A 13,010-nucleotide genomic window follows, 5' to 3' on the forward strand; every position below is an offset into this window, starting at 1 on the left:
GCTCACATGCAGGATGTGAAAGCAATGGCCTTCTGCGGCTGTTGCTCCTGATCACCTGGTCTGTTAAGGCACTTGCCGCTATGTCTGTGAAATGTAACTTTCAAATGCTGAAATGATGCAGAGATCATGTAGATAAAGCACAGTAACTATTAATACTGTAAGCAATGTTATTGGTGATCCTGTTTGTCTTGTATAGGACTGGTGTGATAAGTAGGCTCCAGCTAATTTTACAATAACTTTGTCTTCTATTTTGACATAGCTATTTTTTTGACATAGCTATTTTTTAAAATTTCTTTATGATGTTAGATGTGAAATATTTTACCTGTTGCCTTTTTAAAGAAAAGACTGAACAAGAATTAATTTCTGTCTTGTTCTTCTCTTCTTCTCACCCATCGTTTTTCTCCCGAATCTATGTTCGCTGTCCACAGTCTTCAACGGATCTAACAAGTCAACGAGAGAGCGAGAGCCTGTGCATAAGCACAGAATCAAAGAGACAACGCCAGCGAAGGAGAGACACAGCGAACACAGATCTGAGAGCCGAAAAGACCAGACTGCTGCTAACCATCATTCTACAACAAACATGAGCTTCTCTACAAAGGGGCTCACTTCTAACCACCACCACACCCATCATCGATCGGCTCAGGACTTAAGGAAACAGGTAACGTGTGGGGCGCCTTTGTGTATGTTTATGTTAAGAGCTTTTGTGCTGCTTTTGTCTGTTCGAAGTGTTGACTGATAGGCCTGTAATGTTTGGTATGAAGGAAAAATGTCTTCAATAAATAAAACAAATAGGGTTGACTTTCAGCATGTAGGCGAATGGCAGAAGGAAGCTAGACGCATACTGATGGAATCTCTGGTGCTTTGTTCTATACCTCTATAAGTTCTACATAATATACTTTAGGACAGTGATGGCGAACCTTTTCAAGCCGGAGTGCCCAAATTGCAACCCAAAACCCACTTATTTATCGCAAAGTGCCATCACGGCAATTTAACCTGACTACTGAGGTTTTAGTTTAGAAAAAAACGGTTGGCACCGAGGCATGCATTACTCAGGAGTAAGCTTGGTGGTAGTCGGTGGCTTTGCTTTGAAGCAACTGTGCAACACTTTGAACGGGTGAATCACGACCCTAGGAGGGTTTACTCAGAAGCAAAACCCATTGCCAGCAACCGAGCTTACTCCCAGGTAAAGGATCATGCTTTCGTTCTTCCCATGAAAATCAGTAGGGTTTAACAGCGCTTAACAGGGTTACCTACACTGCTTCCCCAAAACTAGGTCTTAGGTTTAATGCTAATAACCTCCCTGAAATAATTACACTATTATCACATGACGAACTCTGTGCACGCGTGCCCACAGAGAGGGCTCTGAGTGCCACCTCTGGCACCCGTGCCATAGGTTCGCCACCACTGCTTTAGGAAATCTAAATGATTGGGAGTGAGGACAGTTTCATACAACCTTTTCGCTTAAGCTGACTTTTAGGAATTCCCATCATATTGTGGCTCTCCATGGGAATTTTTTAAAAAATACACTCAAGTTGTATTGGAGGGCAAGTTTCACCACAATGAACTTACCGTGGAGAATCTCCTGCGTTCCCTACTTAATATGTAACGCTCACAGGTGATTCAAATGAATCAACATGTCTTTTCCACCATGGCTTCGCCTCAGTTTGTTAAACTTTCTGAGAAGGTTCTGACTTCTGTGTAAAATTCCAGACCGCTAGCAAGCACCCCAGAATGTCAAGGTCCACATCTGTACAAATTCTGCCCCGCTCTGTGTTCTGATCTAACATCAACTAATTTGCTTCTTTAGATAAGTTGCAAGAATTTTCTGATACCTCCATGAATGAATGGAGCCTAAAGCCAGACTTGGTTTGGGCAGATGTTTGTTCAGCTGGAAAAGACTTGTAAAGACCTGAATGGTTTTGGCTGTTTGCCCAGTTGGCACTCCTTGAGGTAACTTCCCCATCCATATTTGGTGTTTGGGTCAGGAGTCCCAATCTATCATTGGCCAATAATTATCTTTTCTGGGGTGCTGTGTGGTTTCTGGGGTGTATGGCCGTGTTCTAGCAGCATTCTCTCCTGACGTTTCGTCTGCATCTGTGGCTGGCATCTTCAGAGGATCTGATAGTAAGAATGGAAAGCAAGTGGAGTATATATACTGTGAGGTCAAAAGATGAGGCCCTCTGAATAGAGTAGCCTGAGAGAATGCTGCTAGAACACGGCCATACAGCCCGGAAACCACACAGCACCCCAACCTATAAATATCTTTTCCAAATATTAGGCACCTGAATCTATTGAAGCCAATAATGTCATTCTGCTTAGGACTCCACTGTTAGATTAGTGTTTCTGAATTAAAGGGATACTTTATTTAATTTTCCAAATTGGTAATTGGAAATAACAGCCACCTAAATTTATTATAGGACTGTGACCCCAGCCACAGACCTGGGGGAGGTGCTCTGTATTACAAGCCCTGCAGAATTGTAATAGATCCCCTAGGGCCCGGATCTCACTCGACGGAACATTCCCCCAGGCCGAGGCCAGAGCTGAAAGGCCCTGGCCCTAGTCGAAGTCAGCCAAATTGTCTCAGTTTGGGAGAACAGTTCGTTGTTAGTATTGAGTGAGAGACGTATGTGAAGGTAAAATGTGTCTACCTCAGCTTGTCATGGAAAGGGGGGGAAGAAACAAGGAAGAGAAGTGACTAATCGTTTGGAAGTGTTTTTGCGGGTTAGTTTGTGAAGTGTAATGAGTGATGAAGATTAATGATCTATCACTGTGACTTCTTTTTAAATTAAAATAACTTCTTTCTTATGCGCTCAGTGTAAGCACTGCCTCGGGATGGAACTGACTAAACTCCCTATGGAGATCCTGCGCAACCATTTTATTAAGCTGGTTCACAAAGGTTGTGTGTTTTGGTTAATGGGGGGAGACATATCCACAGTAGAAAGGTAAGAAACTGCCTACCATGATTACTTTTGCTTTGTTTAATACTAAATACCCTTCAGGGTCTTACAAAGTAAGTATAAGCAAAAGAGATAGCTTTTTCACAATGTGAAATCCAAAATCTATTTAGCATGATGACACAGTCTTCTTTTTTTTGTATTGTATTTTCTGGCTTGAAAAAGAAGTATAACATGTACTTTGATATGGTTTATTTTGTCCTGTGCATATTTTTATATCTGACCTGGGGTATACTGTTTATGGGATTTGTACCCTGTTTCCCTGAATATAAGACATCCCCGGAAAATAAGACGTAGTAGAGGTTTTGGTGAGGTGCGAAATATAAGGCATCCCCCAAAAGTAAGACGTAGCAAAGTTTTTGTTTGGAAGCATGCCTGACGAACAGAATACAGAAATATAAGACATCCCCTGAAAATAAGACATAGCGCATCTTTGGGAGCAAAAATTAATATAAGACACTGTCTTATATTTGGGGAAACACGGTACAACATACAACATTGAAGGTTGGAGTGGGAAGAGGTAATTAAATATCTAAAAAATGTTACAAGGGAAGCAGTTCTGGCAAAGTTGTCTCTGGTTGGGGAATGTTCCATTTGGAATCAGAAATGGAAATGTCGGGACATACAACCCTGCCCCAAATATTGATTGGCACTGTTTTAGAAGACAGAAATGGTGTGTCGTCAAGGTTGTGTTGGGAAATTCCCAGAGGTTTAAGGATGGTGTTTGGAGAATAGAGGATGCTCAGAAGCGTGTGGTTCCATAATGTCCACCCTCTGAAGCTGCCATTTTCTCAAAAGGAACTTACCTTGAAATCAGTTTTGATTCTGGGAGAGCTCAGGTTTCACCTGGGAATTGGCACCCCCATTTATCATTCATAGTGCTGCAGGTTAGATTTGGGAAGTAATGTGTACCCAGTGTAGCTGGCTCAGGAGGATCTAGATGGAAGTTATTATCGAGGTATTTTTAGTACCTAATTATGTTCAGTTGAGGTTTTAATTTTGCGGTTTCTGTCTTGGCAGTTTTTATTCTATTTTAGAACTGCTGGAAGATTAAAATATGTGTGTGTGTGTGTGGTTATTGTTGAGAAGAGGTTTGTTTGTTTCCCAGACATCCAAAAGCATTAACAGAACTTCTGTTATATAATCTTACCCTCTCCCGTGCCCTCTTCTGAGGCTACGACTGTTGCCTAGAGTGGCGGAAGATTTTTTTTCTGAGGCTGTTGCTGCCATATTGCATACATTTCAGCCACCGGCCAAATTAAGACCATGGCAAGATTTTTTTAAAAAAGGAACCTGTCTGTAACTAGGCTCCCATTATGGCAATTCTAGAAGGTAATCTGGTGAAATGGATTCACCGCTCTTAAAATGTTGCTGGACTAGGGACCACCTTCTGGACTTAAGTTTAGATTCCTCTTTCACCTCAACATCTACTTTTCTCTTTTATCCCTGTTTACTCTGCTGTTGAAAAGCTATTCTGGCGAGTCTGTCTTCCTTCCACTCTCTTCTCTTCCCCTATAACATAGGTGTCAAACTCGCAGCCCTCCATAACATCTGGAGGGCCACGAGTTTGACTCCTGTGCCCTAGAACCTCTTTGGTGCCCTCCTAACTTCACCTTGTCTAGTCTACCATCCCTTCTTCAGTAACCTTTTCTTTTAGATCCTGTGTCTATTCTTAGAATCCTCTGGGGCAGGAACGGTAGCCCCCCTGTGTTCTTCCCAACACTTGACTCTAAATAAACGGCTAAACGTTTGTATGAGTTTGTTTTTGTGGCTACATTGCAAAATCCATTTATGTGTAAAGATATCAAGGGAATCTTGATTTTTTTTTTAAATGAAGAGATTTGTCTTTATAGAAGCTAGAGCTCAGTGAAAGGCAAAAGCTAATAGTTTTAAAATAATATCACTCAAGATGAAAGCTGCTTGATATAACGAGAAAAATTTAGCGATTATATGTTTGGTACACATAGAAATAAAGGTATATTTTTTAGGTGTTTGGTTGTGTCTTCAGTTCTGGCTTTGATTGCTATGTTGCGATATCCGGCACAGACTCTCCATGCATTATTATCATGCGTCCCACATGTACTGTGTTTCCTTAATACGGCCATCTGTTATTACTAGACAAACAAAGCAATCCTATGCAGAGTTACGCCAGTGTAAACCCAATGAAATTAAGGGCTTAGACTGGAATAACTCTGCATAGGATTGCACTGAAAATCAGGTCACCCTTTTTTTGGACAGTAGCAGAAATTACTGCTTAAAAAACCTAGCTGCAGAGTATCTAGCATGAAAGAAGTAAATATCTAACGGAAGTGAAGATGAAGTGGAAATGCAAAACTGGGCACCAAACAAGATAATAAAAAGCAGTATTAACACAATATTTTTGTTTGCCATACCTCCCCTCCCTCTTGCTGAGTTGCACTGTATCATACTGTGTGCTTGTTCATTAATACTTCTCATCACTCGCAAGTATGTGAATTGAACAACTGCTTGTAGCGTGATTTGACTGCATGCTTCCATTGCCGTTACCCCTGAGGGATATTTTAGGTGCTGACGTTGTAATGTGCAGTTTCTTACCAGTTGTGAAGCATGTTTTTTTTGGTAAATGTAACATTTTGCAGTACTTTTGTGTATTTTGTATGTTGTATTTTGTTGTATCAAATCTGGATCCCAGTTAATTGTGTTTGTTTGTTCTCAGCATGCAGAGTGGCTGTCTAGTTGCTCCTTTTCTTGGTAACATGTGCAATCTAATTGCCTTCACCGTCTTGCCTGAATAAATCTACATATCTGTGGGTTATGTGATAGCTGACATTAAGGTAGCAGCAAGGGGGAATGGAACTTTACAGAAAGCTACACTGGGAAAAATAAAAGCATTTACCAGGATCCAAAATATCATTTCCCAGAGGCTAAACTTGAAAGTGGCTGTTTGGATTTACTTCTCTTAGATCAGGGGTCCCCAAACTATGGCCCGGGGGCCAAATCAGGCCCCCGGAATACATTTATCCGGCCCGCTGGGCAGAAGCGGATCTCCCCCTTCTCTATCTCCTTTTCCCCAGGTTTACAAACAGCATTAAGTGCAGGCGACTTGCTGCTCATTCCAAGCGGCCGGAGGGGACCGTACCAATGCAGCAAGGGGGGAGAGAGAAAGGCGGCAGAGCTGCCTTTCTCCTTCTCCCCTTACAGCATTGGTATGAGATCCCCTCCCGGCAATCACTCCGCTGAGCTTTCGCTGTAAACTTCCCTAGAGTCGAGAATGCCAAACTCCAGGCCCTGACGCAGCACCCGACCCCCCAGGTTACAAACAGCCTCAGCGGGCGACTATGCCGATAGCGACCAAGAGGGGACCGTACTCAATGCGGCAAGGGGGGGAGAGAGGCAGAGCTGTCTTTCTCCTGCCGCATTGGTATGGTCCCTCCTCGCCTCTGACGAGAAATAGTCACTGCGCTAGAGCTGTCCGAAACCTGGGGGTCGGGTGCTGAAACTCCAGGCTGCCTGAGCTTCAAAGTGGCCCCACCCCCCAGGTTTACAAAACAGCCTCAAGCTGCTGGCTAATTGCTCATTCCAAGCCACCAGAGGGGACTGCACTACGCAAAGGGGAGAGAGCAGCGGAGCTTCAGGGCCGGATTAGAAGGGGACCGCAGGGGTGGGGGGCTCGACCAGGGGCGGGTCGAGGGCGGATGGATGGCGCCCCCCCCCCTCCCCCGCGGGCGGCACTTGGTCCGGCCCCCGGCTAGGCTCTGGCCATGCGTGAACTGGCCCCCTGTTTAAAAAGTTTGGGGACCCCTGTCTTAGATGAACAGCATCTTTTTTTCTAAAGAAAAACGAGTGATATGCATAGCTATGGGTCATAAACTCCTTGACAGAGAGCTTCTCTGGATTCACAGGAGAGACACATTTGACACACCCTGTAATGTCACCGCAGCAAGTTGAAGCTTTATCTGGAGTATGTGGCTCTGCCAGAGCTACAGTTAAGAGACAAAAAAGGTTATCTTTCTGTCAGTGGTATGAAAAGGAAGCCGGGTCAGTCGAAGAAATGGGTTCCAGATTGTGATTTCCTGAGACATCAACAGGAGATGTTCCTACTGAATAAATATTTACTCCCTTTCATTCACATGGACCTTCACGTACGCATTCACATGAAGCCCGGTACTCTACCATCCATGGAGTAGGTCAGTGGTGGTGAACCTTTGGCACTCCAGATGTTATGGACTACAGTTCCCAAGGGGCTTCAGCATGGCCAATCTGTAGTCCATGCTGGAACATCTGATATATGAGGCCAAAGGCTACCCACTCCTACGGGAGAGTAGGTGGACTGTAGGGTGACTGGGTTCATATTATTGTGCCAAACTGCTTTTTAATCTCTGTGTTGCCTTTTAGCAGTCACTGTCCTTGAGTGCTGGAATAGTATCTTGCCAATATATTGCAATTGGCCACCTGAAGAGGGTGGGGTTGGGGCTCTGATTTTTGTATTGTTAAAAACTGAGGTGCCACAGTTGCTTGGCTTCTATTTTGTAAGCACCCACGGAGAAGCAGCCATGGCTAGAGATGCCATTAAGAAGTAGAAGAGGATAGTGGGGTCCCCTTGGCCTTTCTGCGTAGCTACCAGGGATGTGAATTTTGTTGAATAAAGCAGCCTTTTAAACTATCTAAAATGTGATCCATTGCCAAACCCACAATCTACTAAGCTACGTTCATGTCATGTATCCAATTCTGTGCCTGTCCTCTTTGCAGAGTGAAACATGCAGAAAATGTCACACACACACGGCATTTTGCCACAAACCTAAGGGAGTACCCCTTGGTTTTTAGAAAAATCACTAACTGAAATGGAGTGGTTACAAGCCCCCCCCAATCAGAGAAGGGCTTTCTGTGCAAGCTCAGACAACAGCCAGTGTGAGCAGCTGCTGGAAGAAGGAAGCTGTAGTGCTATCCTAGTCTAGGCTCCTAGGAGTGACTTGGCACTAGATTCACTCAGTCCTGCCAGCATGGTCCATTACCGCTGGGCTGATGTAAATTGTAGTCCATTGAGTGCCAAAGGTTTGCCACCACTGGTCTAGGCACCACTCCAGTCAGGGAGAGAAGATGAACCAATAGCAGTAGCCAACTGGAGGCTGAGACACCACTCCCAAACTCCTGACCCTATGCAGGAGAGAAGGTAGGCCAGGAGCAGCTGGGAAGAGGGGTGCCGCTGCTTTCTCCTTCTTTTATTTTTTCTCCCCACCCCCTTGTTGGAGAGGGAATGTGAGCAAATGGCAGCGAGGAAGAGGAGGTTCTCTGCAGCTTCCACCCATCCGTCAATATTATCAGCTCTGTTACTGATTTTTGTTAAGAAACAGTAACATGTAATCGTGCTGTGCTGTCAGTCCTGCGGGCAGACAATTAGCAATAAATCCAGCATTGGAGAATGCATGCTCCTCAGACACAGATGGTCTTGGAACGTGCAGGTAACCCTTTGCCAGTTTTCTAAAACTAGGACAGTGTTTAAAAATTTACAACAATATACGAACAGCAAATGAATGTTGTGCAATCATTGAAATATATGCCATCTCTCAGAGCCACTGGCTTTTCCAGCTCCGCTTGCAAGTATCGGAATCCCTGTTTTCCAATGCTTCTTTGATTGCAGCAAGGACTTTTCCCTTGTAGAGGTTATTCTTGGCTTGTTTTGGACAGAGCAAGTCATTGCTTTTGCTCCAATACTGCCAATTCATTAAGAGAATCATAGGCTGTCTTTTGAGGCAACCACACCTAAAAAAAAAGCATCAGAATGGAACCACTCAACACACAGAATCAGACTGACTGGCTGATGGCCTCCTGAAATGATTGAATGAATGAGGTCCCAGTCCTGAGTTAAAGATTTATTTAGTCTGAAAGGAGCATTGATACATATTTGTATAAAAATAATAATATAAGACACTGTCTTATATTCGGGGAAACACGGTATATAAGAACCAGGAAATGAATAAATACACCCAATACCTGCAACCCATGATTCTAAAAATGTCTTGAATCCTAGTTTTTAGAATCATGGCTTGTGGAGGGGACAATTAACTCTGGTTAAATGGTGCGCCATTAGTCATATATCACAGGTAACCATGCTTAATTTAAAACTGGGGTTCCTTCTTCACCACTCACACAAGAACGATGGGGAATGGTGAAGAATAAAGGCATGAACATGATCCGAAAGACTAGAAGGTGTACATTCAGGTTTAATTTTGACTTTACACAAAGTTTGAATCTAGCAAAAAACAACTGCAACTAATTCTGTTAGAAATCAACTACCGTATATACTCATGTATAAGTCGAATTTTTCAGCACATTTTTAATGCTGAAAAGCCTCTCGAACACTTATATATATGCGCGGGTCTCACAAATTTTTTTTTGTGTTTTTTTACTTCTGTCGGCCACAAAGGGGCGCAGTTTTGAGGTTAGCCCCAGGGTACCCCTGCAGCGTTCCTCCCTGATGATACCAGCCGTTTGGTAAAAGCCTTAGTCAGGGGTCCAAAGTTGGACTCCCCAAAGAGGTGCCCTCTATTCCCCATTGTTTCAATGGAGTTATTAGTGATGGGGTTACTTTTTCATAACTTTTTGACCTCTGAATTAAATTCACAAACCTGGCTGGTCCATCAGGAGAGTCTCATGATACCAGCCAGGTTTGCGGAGTTTGGGTCAGGGGATCCAAAGTTATTGACCTCAAAGGATGCCCCATCCCCATTGCTTAAGGCAATGGAAGCTAGTAGTAGATTTTTCATTCTTGATAATATCCTCTTAAAAATCTAAGTTGATTACGCTGGGATTACAGATGATGATGAGGAACTAGTCGAAGGATTTTAACCTTGTGTTTTAGCTTGGTTGCTGGTTGAGCTAAGGTTTTTGTACTTTTAAAGCTAGTTGCTGATACCAGGCATTGTTCTTGTTGACCCTCTTTTCCACTCCTTACAGGAGCCAGTTTTACCGTTTTTTCTTGAAATAAATATTCAAAAACATTTAACCTACTGATTCCTCAATTGATGCTGCATTCTTACCCCACTTATAATGAGTCAATAAAAGTTTTCCCCAGTTTTTGTGGTAAAATTAGGTGCCTCGAATTTCTATATGGTCAATTTATACTACCTATATACGGTAAAATGAACTTATTGCGCTTAAGACCTCTGTTCTGTGGCTTTTGGCGTGAATTTGTTGCAACTGACGTTTTTACTAGATCAGGTCAACTATATGAAGGTAAAACTGCCTGGATAGAAACTATTTTTAAAATGTATAAAAATTGAAGGGTAAGTATAATTATTGGATGACAGCACACCATTTCCGTGAAACATGTGGTGGACTCCTGACTCAAACCACTCTAAATTCTGGATCCTTCTGATCTAGGCTGTCCCTTTGGCAAATTATGTGCATTTGTTGTTGTTTGTGCTTATTATATGGTCGTTGGATTTTAAATTGCAGTAGGAGTAGAAGGAGTAGAAAGAGATTCAGGCAGTTTTTCATTTGTTAATATTAGCTGGGCCATGTTTAGCTTCTGAAGAGGCAATCCATTGACTACAGTTATTTGGTAGGGTGCAAAACTTCTATCTTAGAACTAGTTGATGAAGGTGGATCCTCTGAGACATTCCTTCCTTTTGCCACCACTAGTGTTTAGAGCGGAGAAGGTCCACTCAGTGTTTCTGAAAAGTAGCCATTCGAGATGCATCTGCAGACGTGTGCAATCCTTTTGCAGTGTGGAAAGTCCCAAATGGCTATGCGGAGCAGGCAGGTGAAAATTCAACTAAGCTCGTCGGGTAAGCTAGCCATGGGTCTGCACCTGTTACTTCTTCAGCTTTACTACCAATATTGGTGCCAAAAGGAGTTTAGAAAATGACAGACCAGGTGTTTTTTTAAAGAGAGATTAGGAGTAGATGAATTGTGCAGAGGATGTCAGTTGACTAAAGCAGAAATAAGCACATCATACATTGAGAATGGGGCTAGGCTAAAGAGGCTGTGTGTGCGACAGATTTGATTTTCTTTATTTTTTAAAGAAGTGACTAAGGCTGCTTTTGCATAACATGATGGTTGTGATCTAGGGCTTGTGATCAGAGCAGACCGTTCTCATAAAGATTGTCCATAAAGATATATTGAACTGATATAAGTATTAACGAGAGGTCGTTCGATGAGAATATATTAGTGCCTGTATGAAGATCTAATTGCGGTAGTAGACACCGCTAGCCCAGCAAGTACGAAGAACTATCACGCACAGCAGCCATCATCTAATGGTTGGAGCCTGCTGCCGTCTACTACCACAATTGCCTTAATATTTCTTTTATTCATTGAATATTGCGATACTGGACTCTTTCAACTGACTGGAACGCTAATATGACTATTGCAGGTTTCGTGTCTCTCATGGACACTGCTTATGACCTGCCTCTGCTATATGTTTGTTTTATTGAATTTTATATCCAGTTAAATAATCATTAACATAGTTGTGGGTTGGAGTTGGTTGTTCTAGTGAAGATGCCGACGCCATCACCCGTGGCTGGCATCTTCAGAGGATGCCAGCCACAGATGCAGGTGAAACGTCAGGAGAGAATGCTGCTAGAACACGGCCATACAGCCCGGAAACCACACAGCATCCAAGTGATTCCGGCCGTGAAAGCCTTCGACAATACAATCACAATATACCTTTATGAATAATCTTTATGAACGGTTTATGAAGTATCTATTGAAATTATACTCAAACTAACGGCTTATACCTCATTGCCTTGTATCCCTATATATACAGTCCTTGTTTTTTCGGCTTGGCTGGCCTCAAATTTTTTCAGTATTGGTTTGACTGTATATATTTGCTGATCTGTGATCTAGAAATGGCATGTAAGCTCCACCTCGGCCCCAGTGAATTTTTATTAATTGATTTTTCTGTTTTCCCCCCATCTTCTTCCTCCTGCTTTGTGATGCTCGTGGATTTCCCAGGTCTCAAAGGTCAACGGTATCACTCGAATGTCATCTCCGAGTGCAAACACAGCCAGTGCCAAAAAGATGAGAGAAGTCAGACCTTCACCGTCCAAAACTGTGAAGTACACTGCAACAGTGACAAAAGGAACTGTCACATACACCAAAGCCAAGAAAGAACTGGTCAAGGAAACCAAACTAAATCACCACAAATCCAGTTCACCTGTCAACCACACAATCTCAGGGAAAACGGAAAGTAGCAATGCAAAAACCCGCAAACAGGTGCTATCCCTTGGAGCGGCCAAACCCAACAATACCGCTGTGAACGGTGTCAAGGTCAATGGCAAGTTGAACCAAAAGACATGCACTACGGAGGTAGGGAGACAGTTGAGGGAGGGGCTCCGCAACTCAAAAAGAAGGCTGGAAGAAGCAAATCACATAGACAAAACGCAGTTGCCGACCAAGAAGTTGAAAGGCGCGGCCGGCGTAACGGAAGCCCAGAGCAAAAAGGCCCCTGTGGAGAAACCTTTGCTGAACGGCCACGTGAAAAAGCCCGGAAGTCAGGAAGTGCCACAGAAAAGCCTGGAAAGGAATAGGCCGAAAAGAGCCGCCGCTGGGAAGAATACGCCAGGGAAACAAGCACATAACAAAACTGAAAATGCCTCCTGTGAAAATCATTCTACCTCTCACACGGAGTCCTTGCACAAGCCACACGACTCAACGGGGAAGCCCGAGAAGGTGGGGAGCATCAAGTCTGGGTGGGCCACGAAGGAGGAGATCCCCATCCTCCGGCCTTCCGTGAAGGAGTTCCATGACCCGTTGATATACATCGAGTCAGTTCGTGCTCAGGTGGAGAAGTACGGGATGTGCAGGGTGATCCCTCCTCCCGACTGGAGGCCTGAGTGCAAGCTGAACGAAGAAATGCGGTTTGTGACCCAGATTCAGCACATTCACAAGCTGGGCAGGCGCTGGGGCCCCAACGTGCAGCGGCTGGCCTGCATCAAGAAGCACCTCAAATCTCAGGGCATTACGATGGATGAGCTTCCACTCATAGGTGAGTGCTTTCCTCCTTTGCGGGGTGCAACTGAGGGCAATCTCGAAAGCTGTCCTTCAGGTGCTTGTTCAGTTGCTGCGTTGCGACAGCTG

The 13,010-nt window shown here is 43.7% G+C and overlaps 1 protein-coding gene across 1 annotated transcript in view; it reads left to right on the forward strand.

Moving 5' to 3' along the window:
* The window catches only part of JARID2 (jumonji and AT-rich interaction domain containing 2), a 263,241-nt gene that overhangs the window by 209,685 nt on the left and 40,546 nt on the right, over positions 1-13,010 (forward strand). The window contains exons 6-7 of the mRNA XM_048507604.1: positions 429-658; positions 11,886-12,918. Of these exons, the coding sequence (XP_048363561.1) occupies positions 429-658; positions 11,886-12,918 (1,263 nt within the window). The remainder of the gene's footprint in view (positions 1-428; positions 659-11,885; positions 12,919-13,010) is intronic.

This window comes from Sphaerodactylus townsendi, linkage group LG09, assembly GCF_021028975.2.
Source record: "Sphaerodactylus townsendi isolate TG3544 linkage group LG09, MPM_Stown_v2.3, whole genome shotgun sequence".
In the NCBI taxonomy this organism is placed as follows: domain Eukaryota; kingdom Metazoa; phylum Chordata; class Lepidosauria; order Squamata; family Sphaerodactylidae; genus Sphaerodactylus; species Sphaerodactylus townsendi.